The sequence below is a fragment of the Phyllostomus hastatus genome, unplaced genomic scaffold (genome assembly GCF_019186645.2).
Source record: "Phyllostomus hastatus isolate PE091 unplaced genomic scaffold, TTU_PhHast_1.1 phas_scaffold_345, whole genome shotgun sequence".
Lineage (NCBI taxonomy): Eukaryota > Metazoa > Chordata > Mammalia > Chiroptera > Phyllostomidae > Phyllostomus > Phyllostomus hastatus.
Window position 1 is genome coordinate 11,877,644 of NW_025334024.1, and position 16,530 is coordinate 11,894,173.

Below are 16,530 nucleotides of genomic sequence, written 5' to 3' on the forward strand. Positions count from 1 at the left end.
TTCCTGGGCACGTGCCAGAGTGGGCAGGACATGCTGGAGCAGGCCTGCCTGGGACAGCAGCAGCTGTGGCTGTGGCTGACCTTGGGGCCAGGGCCAAGAGCAAAGGTGGGGCCTATCAAGGTGGCCGTTGACCCACTGCCAAGGGGAGATCGCCAGGTCATGGCTGTTTTTCATTCCTCCTGCACTCAGCTCTCTCCTCCAGGCCCTGCCTCAGGAGCGGCCCTGTGATAGCCCCAGGCCTGGGCCCGATTTGGGCCCCAGCCTCATCTCTCATGGCCTGGAGGACCTTGGACAAGTCATTTAGTTGGTCTGCTAGTTGTTCAAAAACCCCTGGACAGTGCGGCCAAGTGGGGGGAGGTACCATGACAGAGTCACAGGTGAGGGCACAGATGGCCAGGGGCTGAGGGTGACCCCCGGTTCTGAGAATGGGTGGCCAAGAAGACTCAAGTGAAGGCACACTTCGACATCTGTGGTGGCCACTCGGGCTGTTGCAGTGTGTCTTCGAGAGGCAAGCGGCACACTGCGGTTCACACAGGCCTGGGTCTCGACCCAGTTGCCAGGGGTCCCTGGAGTTGAACTCGTGACATCGGGGCAAGGCTGGGCCCAGGGGCCTGTCCCGGGGGGGCCCTGCTATTGTGCCCAGCAAGAGCTGGTGCAGGCGGGGCCAGGTGGGACCACGGGTGCAGGGCGGCCTGCTTCCGGCTTGGGCGGTGTGGCGGGCAGCTGTCCCAGCAGCTGGGAAGCTGGGAGGGAGAACTCCGAGGGTGAGGCTGCCAGGTGCAGGATGAGCCGCCCGATGTGCACAGGGAGGTGACGTCTGGTGGCTGGTTCTCGTTTCTGCTGCACTGGTGGTTGCAGTGTGGTGGCTCCCCGCACGGGCATCGGCACCACAGCGGTGGGGCCTGGGCAAGTTTCCAACCCTCTCTGATCCCGTTTCTAGGAATGTGAAATGGGGCTGCTGGCAGTAGGCACCCCACGTTGTGGAAGGGCCGGGCCCACAGGGAGCGTGCGAGGACCAGACCTAACGCGGGGCCCGCCCTGGCTGCTCCCGTACTTCTCAGGTTGCCTGCTGCTGCCCCTTGCACAGTCTGGAGGACTGTCTAATGACAGAGAGGGGCGGTCACCATGTGTCAGTAGTAGGAGGGAAAGTAGGATGCAAAACCAGATGCAGACTGGGGGCCCTTCTGCATGAAACCGTACCTTCAACCAGCGCTTACGAGGCCCCTGCTGCAACAGCACAAACAGAAGAAACGAAACTTCGATTCCTGCCTTCACCAGGCTCACACGAGGAAGGGGTGGGAGAGATTAGGGGGAAAGGTAAAAAAAAAGAAAATACACATTATCACTAGCTAAGGGGTTACACTGTCATCCTTGTCATTGCTGTTACAACCAGGCAGGAGGGCCTCACTCGAGAGGGGTGTTGGAGCATGTGGGTGTCCAGGCAGAGGGAACCCCGAGGGCGAAGGCCTGGCAGAGCATGCCTGGGTGTCCCGGGAGTCTGAGGGCAGGAGGCCCGGGCCAAGTCAGGTAGAGGCAGGGCAGGTGGGGGAGGGGACGCGGTGGCCCTAGGCAACTTGTGGCCTTGGGAGCAAACAGCTGGCCTGGACCTGCCCGCCCCGCACCCCTCCTGCACAGGTGGCCAGGAGCTGGGAACCGGTCAGCTGTGCGTGGGGGAGGGGCCGGAGGCTGGTGGGGCGGACGCAGCCTTCCCCCAGCCGTTCCTCTTCCCCAGCCCGAGGCCGCTCCGGGGCTACGGACAGGGGTGAACAAATGTCTCTTTGAAACTCTACCTTTCATTCTTTTGGATTGCAGAATACCTGTATTTTTAATTTTTGAGGAACTACCACACCGTTTTCCACAGTGGCCACACAATTTCACATTCCCACCCGCAGAGCACAGGGGTTCACTTGAACCTGTGTCATTTCAGTTTACAGGACGGCGCTCCAACCAACTGAGCCACACCAGAGGAGTTTTTCTTTTTTTTTAGAGAGATTTTTTAATTTTTTATAGAGCAGGAAGGGAGGGAGAAAGAAAGGGACAAAACATCACTGTTCACGAGAAACACTGATAGGTCACCTCGAGCGCCCCCACAGCTGGGGCCCTGACTGGGAATTGAAGTGGGACCTTTGATTTTCAGGACAACGCCCAACCCACGGAGCCACACCAGTCAGGGCTTGAAGAGTTTCAATACAGGGAACTTTCACAAATATGTGTGCAGGATTTAGGGAAACCAACAAAGGATAGTGGGGTGCACAGGGCTCTAGCAACAATGGGGACACACCCAGAGCTGAAGGGACAAGGGGCAGGCAGGCAGAGAACCCGGGGGTACGGTGCAGAGAGGGCCGCCTGGAGGGGCTGTGCCCTCTCTAGAGGGAGGCAGCCGACCCCACAGCCACCGCTCGGGGAGGGAGCCTGAGAGTGAACACCCCACTTCTCTCTCCTACAGCTGGCGGGGCCCTGCTCCTGCCGCGGCCTCCCCGGGGCTGGCCCCATCGGGAAGCCTGGGGGCCTGGGCAGCGTCCTGCGGCCTCATCCCTGAGGGTCAGTGCGCTGGAGGCCAGTGAGGTGGGGCAGGGTAGAGAGTGGACCTGAAGGGGAGAAGGAAGGACATGTAGCACCCATGTTGTGATGATTTTGTATCACTTAAGATGCTTTTTGTGATAAAATACATGGCTGACAGTGGCCGAACAGTAAGGTTTTGCGGAGACCTGGCGTGTGCAGCTGCCGGCCGCTGCCGGGCAGCGCAGTAATGGTGCGTGGCTGCCGCTCGCTCGGGATCTTGCTCCCTCCTCTGGGTCTCAGGGTGCCTGCCGAAGTGGGCTGGGGCGGGCTCTCCTCGCCCCCGTGGGCCGCCACTGGCTGATGCAAGTCAGATTCTAACCCCGAGAGCTGGTGGAGTGACCCTCCGTGGGGACCCTCTGTGTGGACAAAGAGGAGGAGATGGCTTTGGGCAAAGGCGATGGCTGTCACTCCTGGCACGACGGTCACCCTGCTGCCAGGCAGTGCTCACCTCTCAGTCTGGTGGGAATGGGGGCGTGGGGTGGGGGCCCAGGGAGTCGCTCAGAGGAAAAGCACATCACCGAACGCACAGCCGTCTCCTGGCGGACTGGGTGCACGTGGCCTTCCGAGGCCGTGGTCCCCCCGCACTGCCGTCGGCTGAGGATTGGCTGGGGATCGGCTGCTACGAGGGCCCTGCTTCTGTTTTCTGCTCTGGAAAAAGCCCCGAGTCAAGAAAAATACGAATGGCTTGGCTACCTGCTTGGAATGAGTGGGTGGGTGGGTAAGGGGGGACCTGGCAAATGTTAATATTTCAATGAATTACCCTGCCTTGACATTTCAATATGGATTCCTCGTGCGCAAAGCCTGGGCTGACACGCAGCCAGGACACCCTGGGGTGATGGCACACAGCCAGTTCAAACATCGAAAAGCTTCAGACTCAGTAAACAGCGGCTGGCCCACCCTCCACGCCCCCCGGAATGTGGCCCCTCGGCCCTTACCCACAGGGGGGCTTCAGGGCCTCCGGAGCCTGTCCAGGCAGTGGCCACTGTTCCCACCGGTCGGAGCTCCGCTCACCTGGTGCTCCCCCTGCGGAGAGCACGCAACTCTGAAAAAAAGAGGAAGTTTACAACCAAAGGCAGAACGTCAAAGCCAGTCACCTTCACGTCTGGACTAGTGGCGCTGTCCTGCTCACGCTGGCCACAGTCTCCCTAGGTGACCGTTGACCGAGGAAAGACCAGGCCGCCCGCCGAGTTGACCTTTGCAAACCTCATCGGCGAGGCCCACGCCGGCCCGGCCCAAGCAGCAGCACCTTAAAACACCACATTCTCGTTTTCTCTTCCAATTTTACTTTGTATTGGTTTCAGGTATACAGTTTAGTGGTTCGACAGTCACATACTTTACAAAGTGTTCCCCTCGATACTTCCAGTACCCACCTGGCACCACACTAGTTGCTACAATGTTAATGACTATTCCCTGTGCTGTACTTACATCTCCATGACTACTCTGTAACCACCAATTTGTACTTTCTTAATTCTTTTATTTATTTGTTTATTTTCAGAGAGGAAGGGAGGGAGAAAGAGGAGAGAAACATCAGTGTGTGGTTGCCTCTCATGCACCCCCAACCCAGGGACCTGACCCACACAACCCAGGCATGTGCCCTGACTGGGAATTGAACTCACGACCCTTTGGTTCACTGGCCAGCTCTCAATCCACTGAGCCACACCAGCCAGGGCCCAATTTGTACTTCTCAGTCCCTGCACCAGTTTCACCCAGTCCCCTGCCCCCTTCCCTCTGGCAACCATTAGCCTGCCCTCTGTGTCTATGAGTCTGCTTCTGTTTTGTTTTTATTTTGTTCTTTCCGTTCTACATCTGAGTGAGATCATGTGGTGCTTGTCTTTCTCTGACTGGCTTATTTCATTTAGCATAACACCCTCTAGGTCCATCCATGCTTGGTCACAAATGGTAAGATTCCATCCTTTTTTTTGGGGGGGGGGGCTGAATAATATTCCATCGTATATATGCACCACCACCTTTCCACCTACTCGTCTATTGATGGGCACTAGGGCTGCTTGGAGAGCCTGGCTGTTGTAAATAATGCTGCAAAAAGCATTATATTCTTATTTGTTTAGCCTCTGTCTCTCTCACTGGGGTCCCGGCCTGTGGGGGTCGGGCATCGTGTGCTCTGTTCCTGTGAGGACCCAGGCATCCGGGCCCGGCCCAGCCCTGGGGGCAGAGGGACCTGCGTACAGATGCTGAGAAGGTGTTCGGCCTCCACTTAGGGCAAATGCACACACACCCATCCTTTCCTCATTGCCCTGTGACAGTTAAATCGCTTCTTTTCTGTCTCCTCGACGTGTGCTTTAATGGTACGGACTCAGAGCCCCATCTTACGGAACTAGTTTCTTACATTGTGAATCATCGCAGAAAAGGAGAACTCAGTCTAGCCCAGGGGTACACAGGGCACAGCAGCAACCTGCAACCTGCTGGAGGCCCCCGTGTGGCCGCCGTGGGCTGCCCGCCGGCCCACCCAGACCCACACACCCGCTCTGAAGCTGCCTGGCTGGCCTGGTTCCGAGGCGACCCTCTGGGTAACCCAGAGTATCTGTGTAACACTTTCCGTTCCGAGGAGTGATCCACTGAACGCACTCGAGGCTGGGAATCTGTGGCTGTGTTCATGGGACTGGGGGCCTCCCGCTAAAACCTACTGGGCTCCTTTGTATTAATTCTCGGGTCCTGTGGTGGGACTGCCCGTTACCAGGAGCTGAGGGTCCTCCCTGTCACACTGGGATCGGCAGAGGCCCCGTGGCTGTGTCCTGGCATGGACGCACAGAGCTGGGCCCTGCAGGACCCGGGTTCCCAGCCAGGGGACCGGCCTTGCCCTCGGCACCCTGGGAATGCCTGGTGTTGCCACGGCTTATGGGTGACATTGGATCAGGGCAGCTGCCCCTTTCTCAGGGGCCGGGGCATCCTAGGCTGAGAGCCAGGCCTGGCTGCCAGAGGGGCTTGGCCCCCGCTTATCACCCAAAGTCCCTGGACAACAGGGAGGGTGGCTCCCAGGCCTCTCTGACTGGGCAGGACCGAGGGGCTTGGTGATGTCCAAGGGCTCCAGGGGATATAAAGGCAGCCCTCTCGGCAGGCACCACACATCCCCTGACTGCAAGCATCATGGCCTTCCTCTGGCTGCTCTCCTGCTTCGCCCTCCTGGGGACCGCCTTTGGTGAGTGTTTGTAGCGGGATGGGCAGCTGGGCCTGGGGTGAGATGGGGAGGAGGTCCCTAAGTCCCCAGGGACCCCAGTGACAGAGGGGCTCTGTCCAGGGTGCACCCTAGGGCCTGACCAAGAGGGAGCTCTGGGTCCTCTGCCCTGCACCCGGGGCCTCGAGCAGCGACGGGCCAGCTGAGGCTTCAGGGAGCAGGGGCCCCTCTGGGCTTCCGGAACCTCACACTCCACCCCCGGCGGGAGGAAAAGGCAGGTCTGGGCCCACCGAGGTCTGGGGCCCCGCAGTGGCCCAGGCAGGCACCGTGGGCAGAGTAAGGTGTGGTCCCAGACGCCGCCCAGGTGGAGACCCAGGGTTTTATTTATGTGCCAGGCATTTGCTAACATTTTATTTCCTATTTTTTAAAAAGAAGAAATTGTAAAAAAAAATACAGACAATTATATGACACCCATGTATCATCAGGATTTAGCAATGTTACCTTTTAGCAGATTTGTTTGAGGTGTTTCTTCTAAAACGTCAAGTAGATTCAGCAGAAGCTCCCCGCTTCCCCCTCTCCCCTCCCCCCTCCCCTTGGAGGGCGAGGCCTCATCGCTTCTGCGCGTCATCTCGGTGCGGGCCGTGCGCGCTCACCACGCACTCACGGGCCCACAGGCAACGCGCAGCCTCCGTGAAAACTCACACAAATAGCCCGATGCTCTGCGTCAGTCTCGCCGCGTGCTCTGCCCACCCACGTGATGAGTGTTACAGCCTCGTCCCCGCTGACACGCAGCCCGTTCCCTTTAACCACCGGGAAGTGCGCGGCTGTGTAAACGCATCGCAGTTTCCGTCGTATCTCTTTGCTACCGCAAGAAAACAGATTATGCTGGTGTCTTGGCGTGTCAACGACCTTCAGTGAGGGGCCGGTCCGTGTCCCTACCCCCACAGGCAGGAGGGGCAGGCAGCGAGGCCTGTGTGGCCCTCGAGATGGCCTGGCTGGTTGCAGGGGCTACAAACGATGACACCTGTGCTCGGGGGCGGAGCTGCCTGGTCCTGACCCAGCAAACGCATCCTGGGTGTATTGAGTACACCTGTCTTTTCTCCCACTGCAGTGACAATTCAAGTCTTTTGTTTCCTCGTCGTGTCCTCTCACGCTGTGGAATCAGGCCCATTTGATTACAGCGTTAAGAGACAAAATCTTTGTGCAGAGAGTAGCTCCCGAAATCACAGGGACAGAGAGCCCAGCGCGGGCCCAGCTGTGTCAAAGGGACCGCCGCCCAGACCCTCAACTCAGCAGGGTCCGAGTTCCCCACTCCCCACGCACTCGGGTTGTCAGGTTTTAATTCCACACCCGTCGCCCCACGAATGGAACGGGTGAGCCTCGCCCGTGAGGGAGGAGCTGCTCGCTGCCCGGTTACAGCGGAGAGTGAGCCCCGGGCGGCTGCTGTGAAGTCTCCGCCAGGAGGGGCCAGGGGTCACGCCGGGCCGGCTGCTTTCTCAGCCCGGGTCCTGTCCTTCAGGCAGGAGGGCCGGAAGGGGAGCAGGCCTGTCCCTCTGTGTCCTCGGAAGGATGACTGGGGTCAGCAAACTGTGACCCACTGTATGGGGGGTGTCCCTGAGCCTACGGTGGGGAGGTGCCGGGAGAAGGTGCCTGCAGAAGGGGGCAGTGCGGCGGGGGGTCCCGTGTGACCTGGGTGGGCTGAGGTAGGAGCCGGGATTTCCGCAGACTGGCCCCAAGCCTCAGACCCTCTTCGCCCTTCTTCCCATCACCCCCCACAACCCCAGGCTGCGGGGTCCCCGCCATCCAACCCGTGCTGAGCGGCCTGTCCAGGATCGTCAATGGGGAGGACGCTGTCCCCGGCTCCTGGCCCTGGCAGGTGTCCCTGCAGGTGAGGGGGGACTCTGCCCGTGAGTGGGGGCACATGCGGGTGGTGGGCCTGCTGGGGGCTGCTGGTGTCCAGTCAGTGCTGACCTCTCCATCTTCCTCCAGGACAAGACCGGCTTCCACTTCTGCGGGGGCTCCCTCATCAGCGAGGACTGGGTGGTGACCGCTGCCCACTGCGGGGTCAAGTGAGGGCCTGGGCCGGGCTCTGGTAGGGGGCAGGGGAGGGGAGGAGGCACGTTCTGGGTCCTTAACTCCAGATGCTTCTGCTAGGACCTCCCACCTGGTTGTGGCTGGGGAGTTTGACCAGGGCTCAGATGAGGAGGACATCCAGGTCCTGAAGATTGCCAAGGTATGCCCAGGCCCTGCTGGGCTGGCCGCGAAGCTCAGCTGAGGGGCTGTGGCAGGGGTAGGAGGGAGAAGAGCCAGGGCCTCAGTGCTCGTCTGGGCTCTATGGGTCTGTTTGCCCTGAGCGGCCGCCAGGGGAGTGGCTGATCGCTGATTGGCCCCAGGGCCCCACTTCTACGTTCTGGCCCCACCCCTCAGGTCTTCAAGAACCCCAAGTTCAACATGCTCACTGTCCGCAACGACATCACCCTGCTGAAGCTGGCCACACCCGCCCGCTTCTCCCAGACCGTGTCCGCCGTGTGCCTGCCCAACGCCAATGACGACTTTGCCCCCGGGACCCTGTGTGCCACCACCGGCTGGGGCAAGACCAAGTACAATGGTGAGAGGGGTGTGGCCTTCCTCCCTCGAACTGAGTTCGGGGTCGGGGCTGCCCGAGCGGCAGAGTCTTCGGGTGGAACCCATAGGGATCTTTTTGGGGGTCTAAATTCCAATATTAGTTGTAAATCTTTGCATTCTTTATTTAAACCCGCTTAATGAGCAACCCATCAAACATGAATAAAAATGTGGTTTAATAATATATACCTGAACAGCAAGCTGCTGAAGAAACACCTAAGTACCAGCAGCATTGCCCTCCCTAGCCTGCACCAGGCTCAGTGGGGTCCTGTCTCCAGCCTGGACCTCTCTCCAGACTCCAGGAGGGCCCGTGCGCCCAGCCGTGAAGTCTGGGCTGGAAGTCAGAGGTCGGGTCGGGTTCCGGCCTCTGAGAGTCCGGCCTGGTCTCTGTTTCCCTGGCTGCTGGCTCTGCCCGATTCTCTTCCTCCGCAGCCCTGCGTTCTGCCCAGGCCACAGTGCCCCGGCTGGTCCTTTGACAGGACAGAAGCAGCCGGGAAAGGGCAGTGGGAAGAGGGTGCTCACAAATTGCTGCCAAGAGTGGTGGGTCCCCTCCAGGGTCTCCAGCCACAAGGATGTCAGCTCCCCTCCCTGGAAGGGAGGACACAGCCCTCGCACAGTGGCTGGCAGGGCCTAGCCCACACCAGGCTGGGCAGGGCAGGTTTTGTGTGAAGCAAAGTCACCACTGCCTGGAGTGGAATCAGAAAGGAGCTGCATCCCACAGTTGCTGGGAGGGCCTAAGGGAAGGGGAGGAGCTCTACGACCACGGTGGTCCGTGGTCGTGAAGGCTAAAGACCTCTCAGGGAGAGGGCAGGACTCCAGGAAGCCCCTGGTCTCTTCACCCGGGGGTAGGCTGGTGGAATGCAGAGCCCTGACCCCCCCCCCGGTCCCTCCAGCCATCAAGACCCCTGAGAAGCTGCAGCAGGCAGCCCTGCCCCTCCTGTCCAACGCTGAGTGCAAGAAGACCTGGGGCAGCAAGATCACCGACGTGATGGTCTGCGCTGGCGCCAGCGGCGTCTCCTCCTGCATGGTATGGCCTCACCGGTGCCTCCTGCCCACCCTCACTGCCCTCGCCCCATCCTGGTCAGTCCAGGGGGGCCACTCCTTTCCACCATGATCTGCTTAACCCTGAGCCTTGCCCGGTGCACCAGTGAAAGCCAGGCCCAGCACTAACAGATGATCCGATGAGGGCTCGCTCTGGCCAGACGTGGCCCCAGGCTTCCCAGCTCACACCAGCCCCGTGAGCGGGATGTTTCCAGCCCATGTTACAGCTGATGGCAGCGCTGGGAGGGTAAGCCAGCTGGGGCGAGCTGCAGGGCTGGGGCTGCCGTTTGGCCGGATCTCAGGATCTGGTGCATGGCCGCTGTGTCCACACTTACTTCTCCGCATGCCCCCCTTCCCCCAGACTCAGCCAGGTCAGGGCACAGTAGGGCCCCAGCAACCGTTTTCAGGCTTGGACACAAGGCCATTTCCCCCCTGCAGGGCGACTCTGGCGGCCCCCTGGTGTGCCAGAAGGATGGAGCCTGGACCCTGGTGGGCATCGTGTCCTGGGGCAGCGGCACCTGCTCCACCTCCACGCCTGCAGTGTATTCCCGTGTCACGGAGCTCATGCCCTGGGTTGAGGAGATCCTGGCCAACAACTGAGCCGGAAGCTCTTACCATCCCAGCCCTGAGTGTCCCCAATAAAAGCATCTGTACAGAAACACTGACTGCCCTTCTCTTTGTGACCTAGAGGGTGTGGTGTTGCAGTTTCCCTGTTATCCACCAGGGGACGGTATTACCATTCCCTTTCCAGGGTGCAGGTATTCCACACACAGCCCCACCTCCTGCCTGCTCGGAAAGCTGCCTTTGCATCTCATTCTCCCTGGGGTAGAATTCAAGCCCCACTTGCTGGAGAGCCAGCTTTGGCCAATGGAGCTTTCTGGAAGGCAGGAGTCTGGCCAGGCTGTACCATTCATAGCCCTGAGGGGTGGTCATTGGAACCAAAATCGCCTACCCATGAAGGCTTCTCCTTCCACCCTGACGTGCTCCAGGTACTTTTCTCTGCCGTTGGTCCCCTCCACACTCAGGGCCCTAGAACAAGCGTCCAGTCTTCACTCTTCCTGCTTCAGACCCCAAGTCCCCACACACTAAACTGCGTAGCTTGGGAAATGTCGGTCCAGTGCCAGAGGTTGGCACCACTGTTCCCTCCGGTCCCCTGTGCTTGCCGGGATTCAGTGGTTAAATCCAGAGGCTTGATCAGTCTCCGGTCCAGTCCCTTTGGCCAGGCTGCAGGTGGAGCTGGCTTTCTTCATCGGGGCGTCGGGGCCAGCTGTTTCTCTTTTCCACGAGGTCAGCTGACTGTGATGCTCAGTGCTGATCTAGCAGTTCTTTGGGGGCTTGCTACATGGTGGGATTTAATTTTAACATGCTTTCTCACTCACCGTCTGGAATCCTTCCAGAGAGATGGCTCTCCACTGATAATTCAATTATCCCGTGGTCCTGTTCATGCAGGGTATAAGTCTTCTTCTTTTTCCTTTACAGATTTTTAGAAAAACATTCTTTCCCTTTATTGGTTTTTTTTTTTAACAAATAGGCATTTTCTTTTTTTTTTTTAAGATTTTATTTATTTATTTTTAGAGAGGGAAGGGAGGGAGAGAGAGAGAAACATCAATGTGCGGTTGCTGGGGGTTACGGCCTGCAACCCAGACATGTAACCTGGCTGGGAATCGAACCTGGGACACTTTGGTTCCCAGCCCGCGCTCCATCCACTGAGCTACGCCAGCCAGGGCTCCTTTATTGGTTTTTGAAGACAATGATTTTGTTCTCAAACATCCCCCCAAAGTGACTCGATTTTGCTTTTGTTTTTTTTTAGAATCGTTAAGTACTTGTGGATTTAAACATATTTGAGGGTTTCAATCTATTATAATTATCTTTTATATTGAAGCACCGATTTGTGAATTTTTGTTGAAGTAACCAAGGTTCTCAGAATTCATATTATTTTGGCCTGTGAGTGCACATCTCCACAGGGGCCCTGGTGCCACAACACCCATGGAGACAGGTCAGGGTCCCTAGCGGGTGGCAGTCCCTTGAGCTCAAGAACAGGAGGCAGTGGACCGGCTCCGGGTGCCAGAAAACCACAGCTATTCACTGCTGTCCCCGCAAGAACCTGCTCTGGACTCCCATTTCCTGCTCGGTATCACCCAGAAAGGGTGGCGAGGGGCAGAAGGGGGCGGGGTGGGGGTTGTTTTCCTGTCCACAGAGCTTCTGCACCACCCATGCATTCGGAAGACACCTATGCTAGCTGTCATGGACGGGTCTGGGGCAGGCACCGTGACCGCGAGGGGGAGACGCAGGCAGCTCCTTCCCTACTTTATCCTCCCACAGCGCAGCCCACCGTGGTGACCAAGCACCATCCGAGATTCAGATCATTCTCCCCTCCCCCGGGTATTTCTCTCAGTTTTCTCCCCATCTTGATGTTTCTCAAGTTCCTTCAAGATTGATCTTGGGGAGGCGGCCTCCTGGTATCTGAACACTGCAGTCCTGGGATAAGGTTGCCCCCTGGTGGTCAGAGTGACAACCGTGTGGCTGTGCCTGACGTTTCCTTCTAACCGCGTGCTGCACAAAGGAGTTAATGTGAGCCAAACAAGGAATTTTAAATCACCTGGTAGCCTTGCTTTAAAAAAATCAAAAGAAAAAGGTGATTTATCTTATTGATATATTTTATTTAACTCAATATATCCACATATTATTTCAACACATCATCATTGTCTTAAAATTATTAATGGTACATTTTCCATTCTTTTTCTCACACTAAGTCTTTGAAACCCAGTGTGTAATTTGTAATTTTGCACAGGCTCCCCGTCACCGGCCTGTGCAGGCCACCCCCTCCTTGTTCCGAGCTAGACCTTGTTGGAACCACGCACGCTCCCCACCTTCTCTCTGTCTGCACGTGCACTTGTCCCTAGTGCACACCACGTCGGAACTGGTTAGGAGAAACGCTCACCATTCACGTCCAGAGAACGTCTCACCGTTCTCCCGTCACTCGTCAGCCAGCGTCTGTACCCACAGCCTAGGGGGCGCTGCAACAAGCTGGGATGAGGGCTTCCAGCAACAGCGGACAGCCCTCAGCTGTCCGTCTCCTCCGAAGACTTCCTCACCTGAAGGGAATCACCTTGACGAGGGTCCCGCCTCCTTTCTGGGCAGCCCGCCTCCCTGATTGGGCAGTTGGGGGGTTTTCAATAACCAGTCCCCTAACCCAAGCCTGGGCTAGTGTTGAAAACCGGCTTCTCCCTCGACCCGACCCCACATCCCTTCATCTCTTCCCAGGTGTTGATTCCGGGGAGTGCTCTGTAAACTTTCTGCGTGCTCATCTGCATCTAGACGCTGCTCCCTGGGAGCTGGGAGCTGTGGCGATGGGGCCCTGGCCTGGGGCCCAGAAGCAGGTGCTACGACGGGAGTCTGGAGTTGGGGCCCTGGCTGCCGGCTGACCCCGAGAACCCTTCCCCGTTGGCGCAAGGTAACGAAATCGTTAAAACTTCTACCACTGATGAGCTGGGGTGGTATTCTGGTGGAAGGGCATTCTCTGGGTGGGTTCCAGGTATCAGGAGTTTGAGACGTATGGAGGGAGAAACTACAGGGACAGCCAAATGGCATGGCTGTTTTTAAGCACGAAATGTTTGGGAAAAGAAAAAGGCTGAGGGTGGTTTACAGGGAACTGAAAGGCAGCTGCGAAAGCCAGAGCACCTCCCCGGGAGCACAGACAGGCTGTCCCCTCCTGCGTTCACCCACACCGAGGAGAAAGCTGAGCACTGGGTCCAGAATCTAGTCACGGGTCAGCCAAGTTCCAAAGGTTGAACCTCTACCTAGCCAGTCTGCTATGCCAAGGTCATGGCCCTGCAGAACAACAGGCACGCTGGCATCGGCCCACATCTCTGCTCCCAGCCGGCTGTGATGGCACTCGGGGCCTGGGCTTAGAGGGAAGAGAATCTTTGCCCTTCCCTGAGGGAGCTGCAGGGCTTGGGCAGCCAGCTAGGGCCGGGAGAGTACAATGGGGACTGGACGCTGAGAGCACGCAGTCAAGGCCCGGCAGAACCTGACAAGGGAGAGTTTACTGATTCAGGTGCACTCACTCAGGACGTGGGTTTTAAAGCCCTGGCCAGGCCCCAGGGGGTGGTGGCCACATGTTGTCAGGATGGTTCCAAGGAGCGTGTAAGCAGCTCTGGGCCACATTAGGTTAGGCAGAAATACCAGAATCACTGTGTCGGACAGTGGAGTGGGCACGGGAGGGCAGGTGAGCCAGGTAAGGCAGAAGGCCAGGGGGTGGCTGTTCCACAGGAAGGCCTGGAAGACACACCCATCTGTCAAGGCAGGAATGACAGTGCTGGTGAGAGGGGTCTCCGCAGGGCTAAGAAGTCCACCCGAGGCTCCCCCCTCCAGGTTGAAGGCACTACAAGGCTGAGACGCGGTGTGCTGGGCACCTGAGCTAATTAACAGGGGCCAGGTGGCTGCAGTTACCATCATAAGTGGCAGCTGGGGTCCTGCCCTGCAGAGTCACGCCGATGGTGAATGGCACCCGGCAACACTGGGGCAGAACAGAAGGGCCACGGGCGGGGCTCGGCTCACTCCACAGCGAGAAGAAACCAAGGCCAGGCGGCCAGCAGGCTGAGTTGCCTCAATAAACAATCTGGCATTCAGCAGCACCTCAAATTTTATCAGGCTTTTCTTTCCTTTTTTCCCCCTCAATCAGAATTAATGCTTCTTCTCTGCTCCCACGGGGCACGTGGTATCCCATTAGACACTAATTGCACTCCACTGGGCTCACCTGTTTCCTTGACCGTCTCCAACCAGATTGGGAGCTCTTCTCCAAGCAGGGGTTCTCAAAAGTGGGGTGCTCAGCCCAGCAGCAGCATCACTGGGAACTTGTTAGCAATGCCTGGGCTGGGGTTCTGCTTTTATTGGGGTCAAGGGTGGGGGCCAAGGTTTCACCAGGTCATTTTTTTTTAATTTGTAAAGATTTTACTTATTTAACCCTGCCTGGTGTAGCTCAGTGGATTGAGCATGGACCTGCAAACCAAAGGGTCACCAGTTCGATTCCTAGTCAGGGCACATGCCTGGGTTGCAGGCCAGGTCCCCAGTGGGGGATGCATGAGAGGCAGCCACAGATCGATGTTTCTCTCCCTCTCTTTATCTCCCTTCTCTCTAAAAAGTGAATAAATAAGATTTTATTTACTTATTTCTAGACACAGGGGAAGGGAAGGAGAAAGACAGGGAGAGAAACATCGATGTGTGGTTGCCTCTCGTGTGCCCCCTACTGGGGACCTGGCCTGCAACCCAGGCATGTGCCCTGACTGGGAATCAAATTGGTGACCCTTTGGTTTGCAGGCCCGTGACCAATCCACTGACCTACACCAGCCAGGGCCTACCAGCTCACTCTTTGTTGGTGGTGAAGGTAAAACATCAGCGTAGGAATTAAAATGCAGGAAGGAAGAACCAGCAGCCAGTTAGCTGAGTCCACCAGAGATGTCTGAAACAAAGGAAACTTAAGGGGGCACAGCAGCCTGGCTCTTCATCTCATGTAATGGGCACGGTGTTTTGGGTTGTTTTTGTATTTTATTTATTCATTTTTAGAGAGGAGGGTGACCATCCCACGTGACTGCCCAGGTGGGATGCTGGTCCATGGCTGAGGCAGGAGACTCCCCGAGGACTGGGCGGCTGGGGAGCACAGTGAGAGCCCTCTGGGGTCACCAGAGGTGCACTCAGCGATGGGCCGGGCGGCTGCCTTTCACCCCCAGAGGAGCTCACCCGAAACACATCACGACTCCGGGCATGCTCTGTCCAGGCTAAGGGAGGCCTTATGGGTGCTATGGAGGCGTTTCTGGGACAGATGGCGAGGACGAGGGCTGTCATGGGTCCTTGCTGGGTCAAGTAGCCTTGGTTGTAGGTCCTTGCTTTTCATCACCTTGAATATTTCATGCCACTGCCTGCTGGCCTGACATGTTTCTGTTGAGAAATTAGATGACAGTCTAATTGGTGATCCCTCATATGTAACTGCCTGCTTTTCTCTTGTGGCTTTTAGGATTCTCTCCTTGTCATTTTCATTATGATGTGTCTCAGTGCAGGCTTCTTTGGGTCCCACTCGTCTTGGACTCACTGAGCTTCCTGGACTTGTGCAACTTTTGCCTTCATAAAACTAGGGAAGTTTTTGGTCATTATTTCTTTCTTCAAATAGGTTCTCAATCCCTTGTTCGCTGTCTTCACCTTCTGGTGCCTTATAATGCAGACGTTTATATGCTTCATGTTGTCCCAAGGGTCCTTTAAACTATCTTCCTTATTTTTTTTTTCTTTTTGCTGGGTGTTTTATGCTACCTCGTCTTCCATGCCATGTATTTGATCCTCGGTTTCATCTAATCTCTTGATTCCTTCTTGCTTTCTTCATTTCAGACTGATTCTTTCTTATGATTTCCGTGACCTTTTTTATGCTGTTCAAGTCCTCACTAAGTCTCTTGAGCATCCTTATAACCATTGTTTTGAACTCTGTAACTGGTAGATTGTTTGCTTCCATTTCATTTAGTCCCCCCCGACCCCCGGAGATGTCCACCGTTTTTTCATTTGGGGCATGTTTCTTTGTCTCCCCACTTTGGCTGCCTCTCTGTGTTTGTTTCTGTGTATCAGGTAGACCTACCATGTCTCCCGGTCTTGGTAGGGTGGCCTTATCTAGTAGGTGTTCTGCTGGCCTCTGATCAGCTAGGCCGGGTGCTTAGGAATGTCCCTCGTGTGGGTTATGTGAGCCCTCCCGTCGCAGCTGAGGCCTGATTGCTGTTGGCCTGTCTGTGTGTGGATCTGACCCTCAGGCTGCCTGGGAGGGTCGATCCCGACCACGGTGTATGAGCTGCTGTGTGTGAAGTGAAACAGAATTGGCCTCGGCAGGGCATGGTGCCTGCCGAGGTCTCTCTGTGGATGTGCTGCGTGTGGAGCTCGTTGGGTTGCGCTGGGATGTGGTCTGAAGCCCGCCACTGGGTTGGTTGGTTCTGAGGCCTCTTGGGAGGGGCTCCAGTGCAGGCCAATGTCAGATGCTGCCGGTGACTGGTCCCCGGAGCTACAGAACAATCCAGTTTGTTGCGTGGGAAGGGCAAAATTGTTCACCAAGGCTGGCTTCCACCAGCACCCAGACAGGGGGCAGGTTGGCAAATGCCCCAGGGCGCCCCGAGGTCTGCCTGTGCCGGCCCCCACCTGCCGGC

At 57.1% G+C, this 16,530-nt stretch overlaps 1 protein-coding gene across 1 annotated transcript; it reads left to right on the plus strand.

Annotated features, from left to right (window-relative positions):
• The first annotated feature begins 5,644 nt into the window (after positions 1-5,644).
• On the plus strand, positions 5,645-10,014 carry CTRB2 (chymotrypsinogen B2). Its single transcript, XM_045819076.1, has 7 exons — positions 5,645-5,716; positions 7,477-7,580; positions 7,682-7,761; positions 7,847-7,925; positions 8,120-8,300; positions 9,208-9,341; positions 9,794-10,014. Exons 1-7 carry the CDS (start codon positions 5,665-5,667, stop codon positions 9,953-9,955), a joined length of 792 nt encoding a protein of 263 aa, XP_045675032.1. The 5' UTR covers positions 5,645-5,664; the 3' UTR covers positions 9,956-10,014.
• Positions 10,015-16,530: the final 6,516 nt, after the last annotated feature.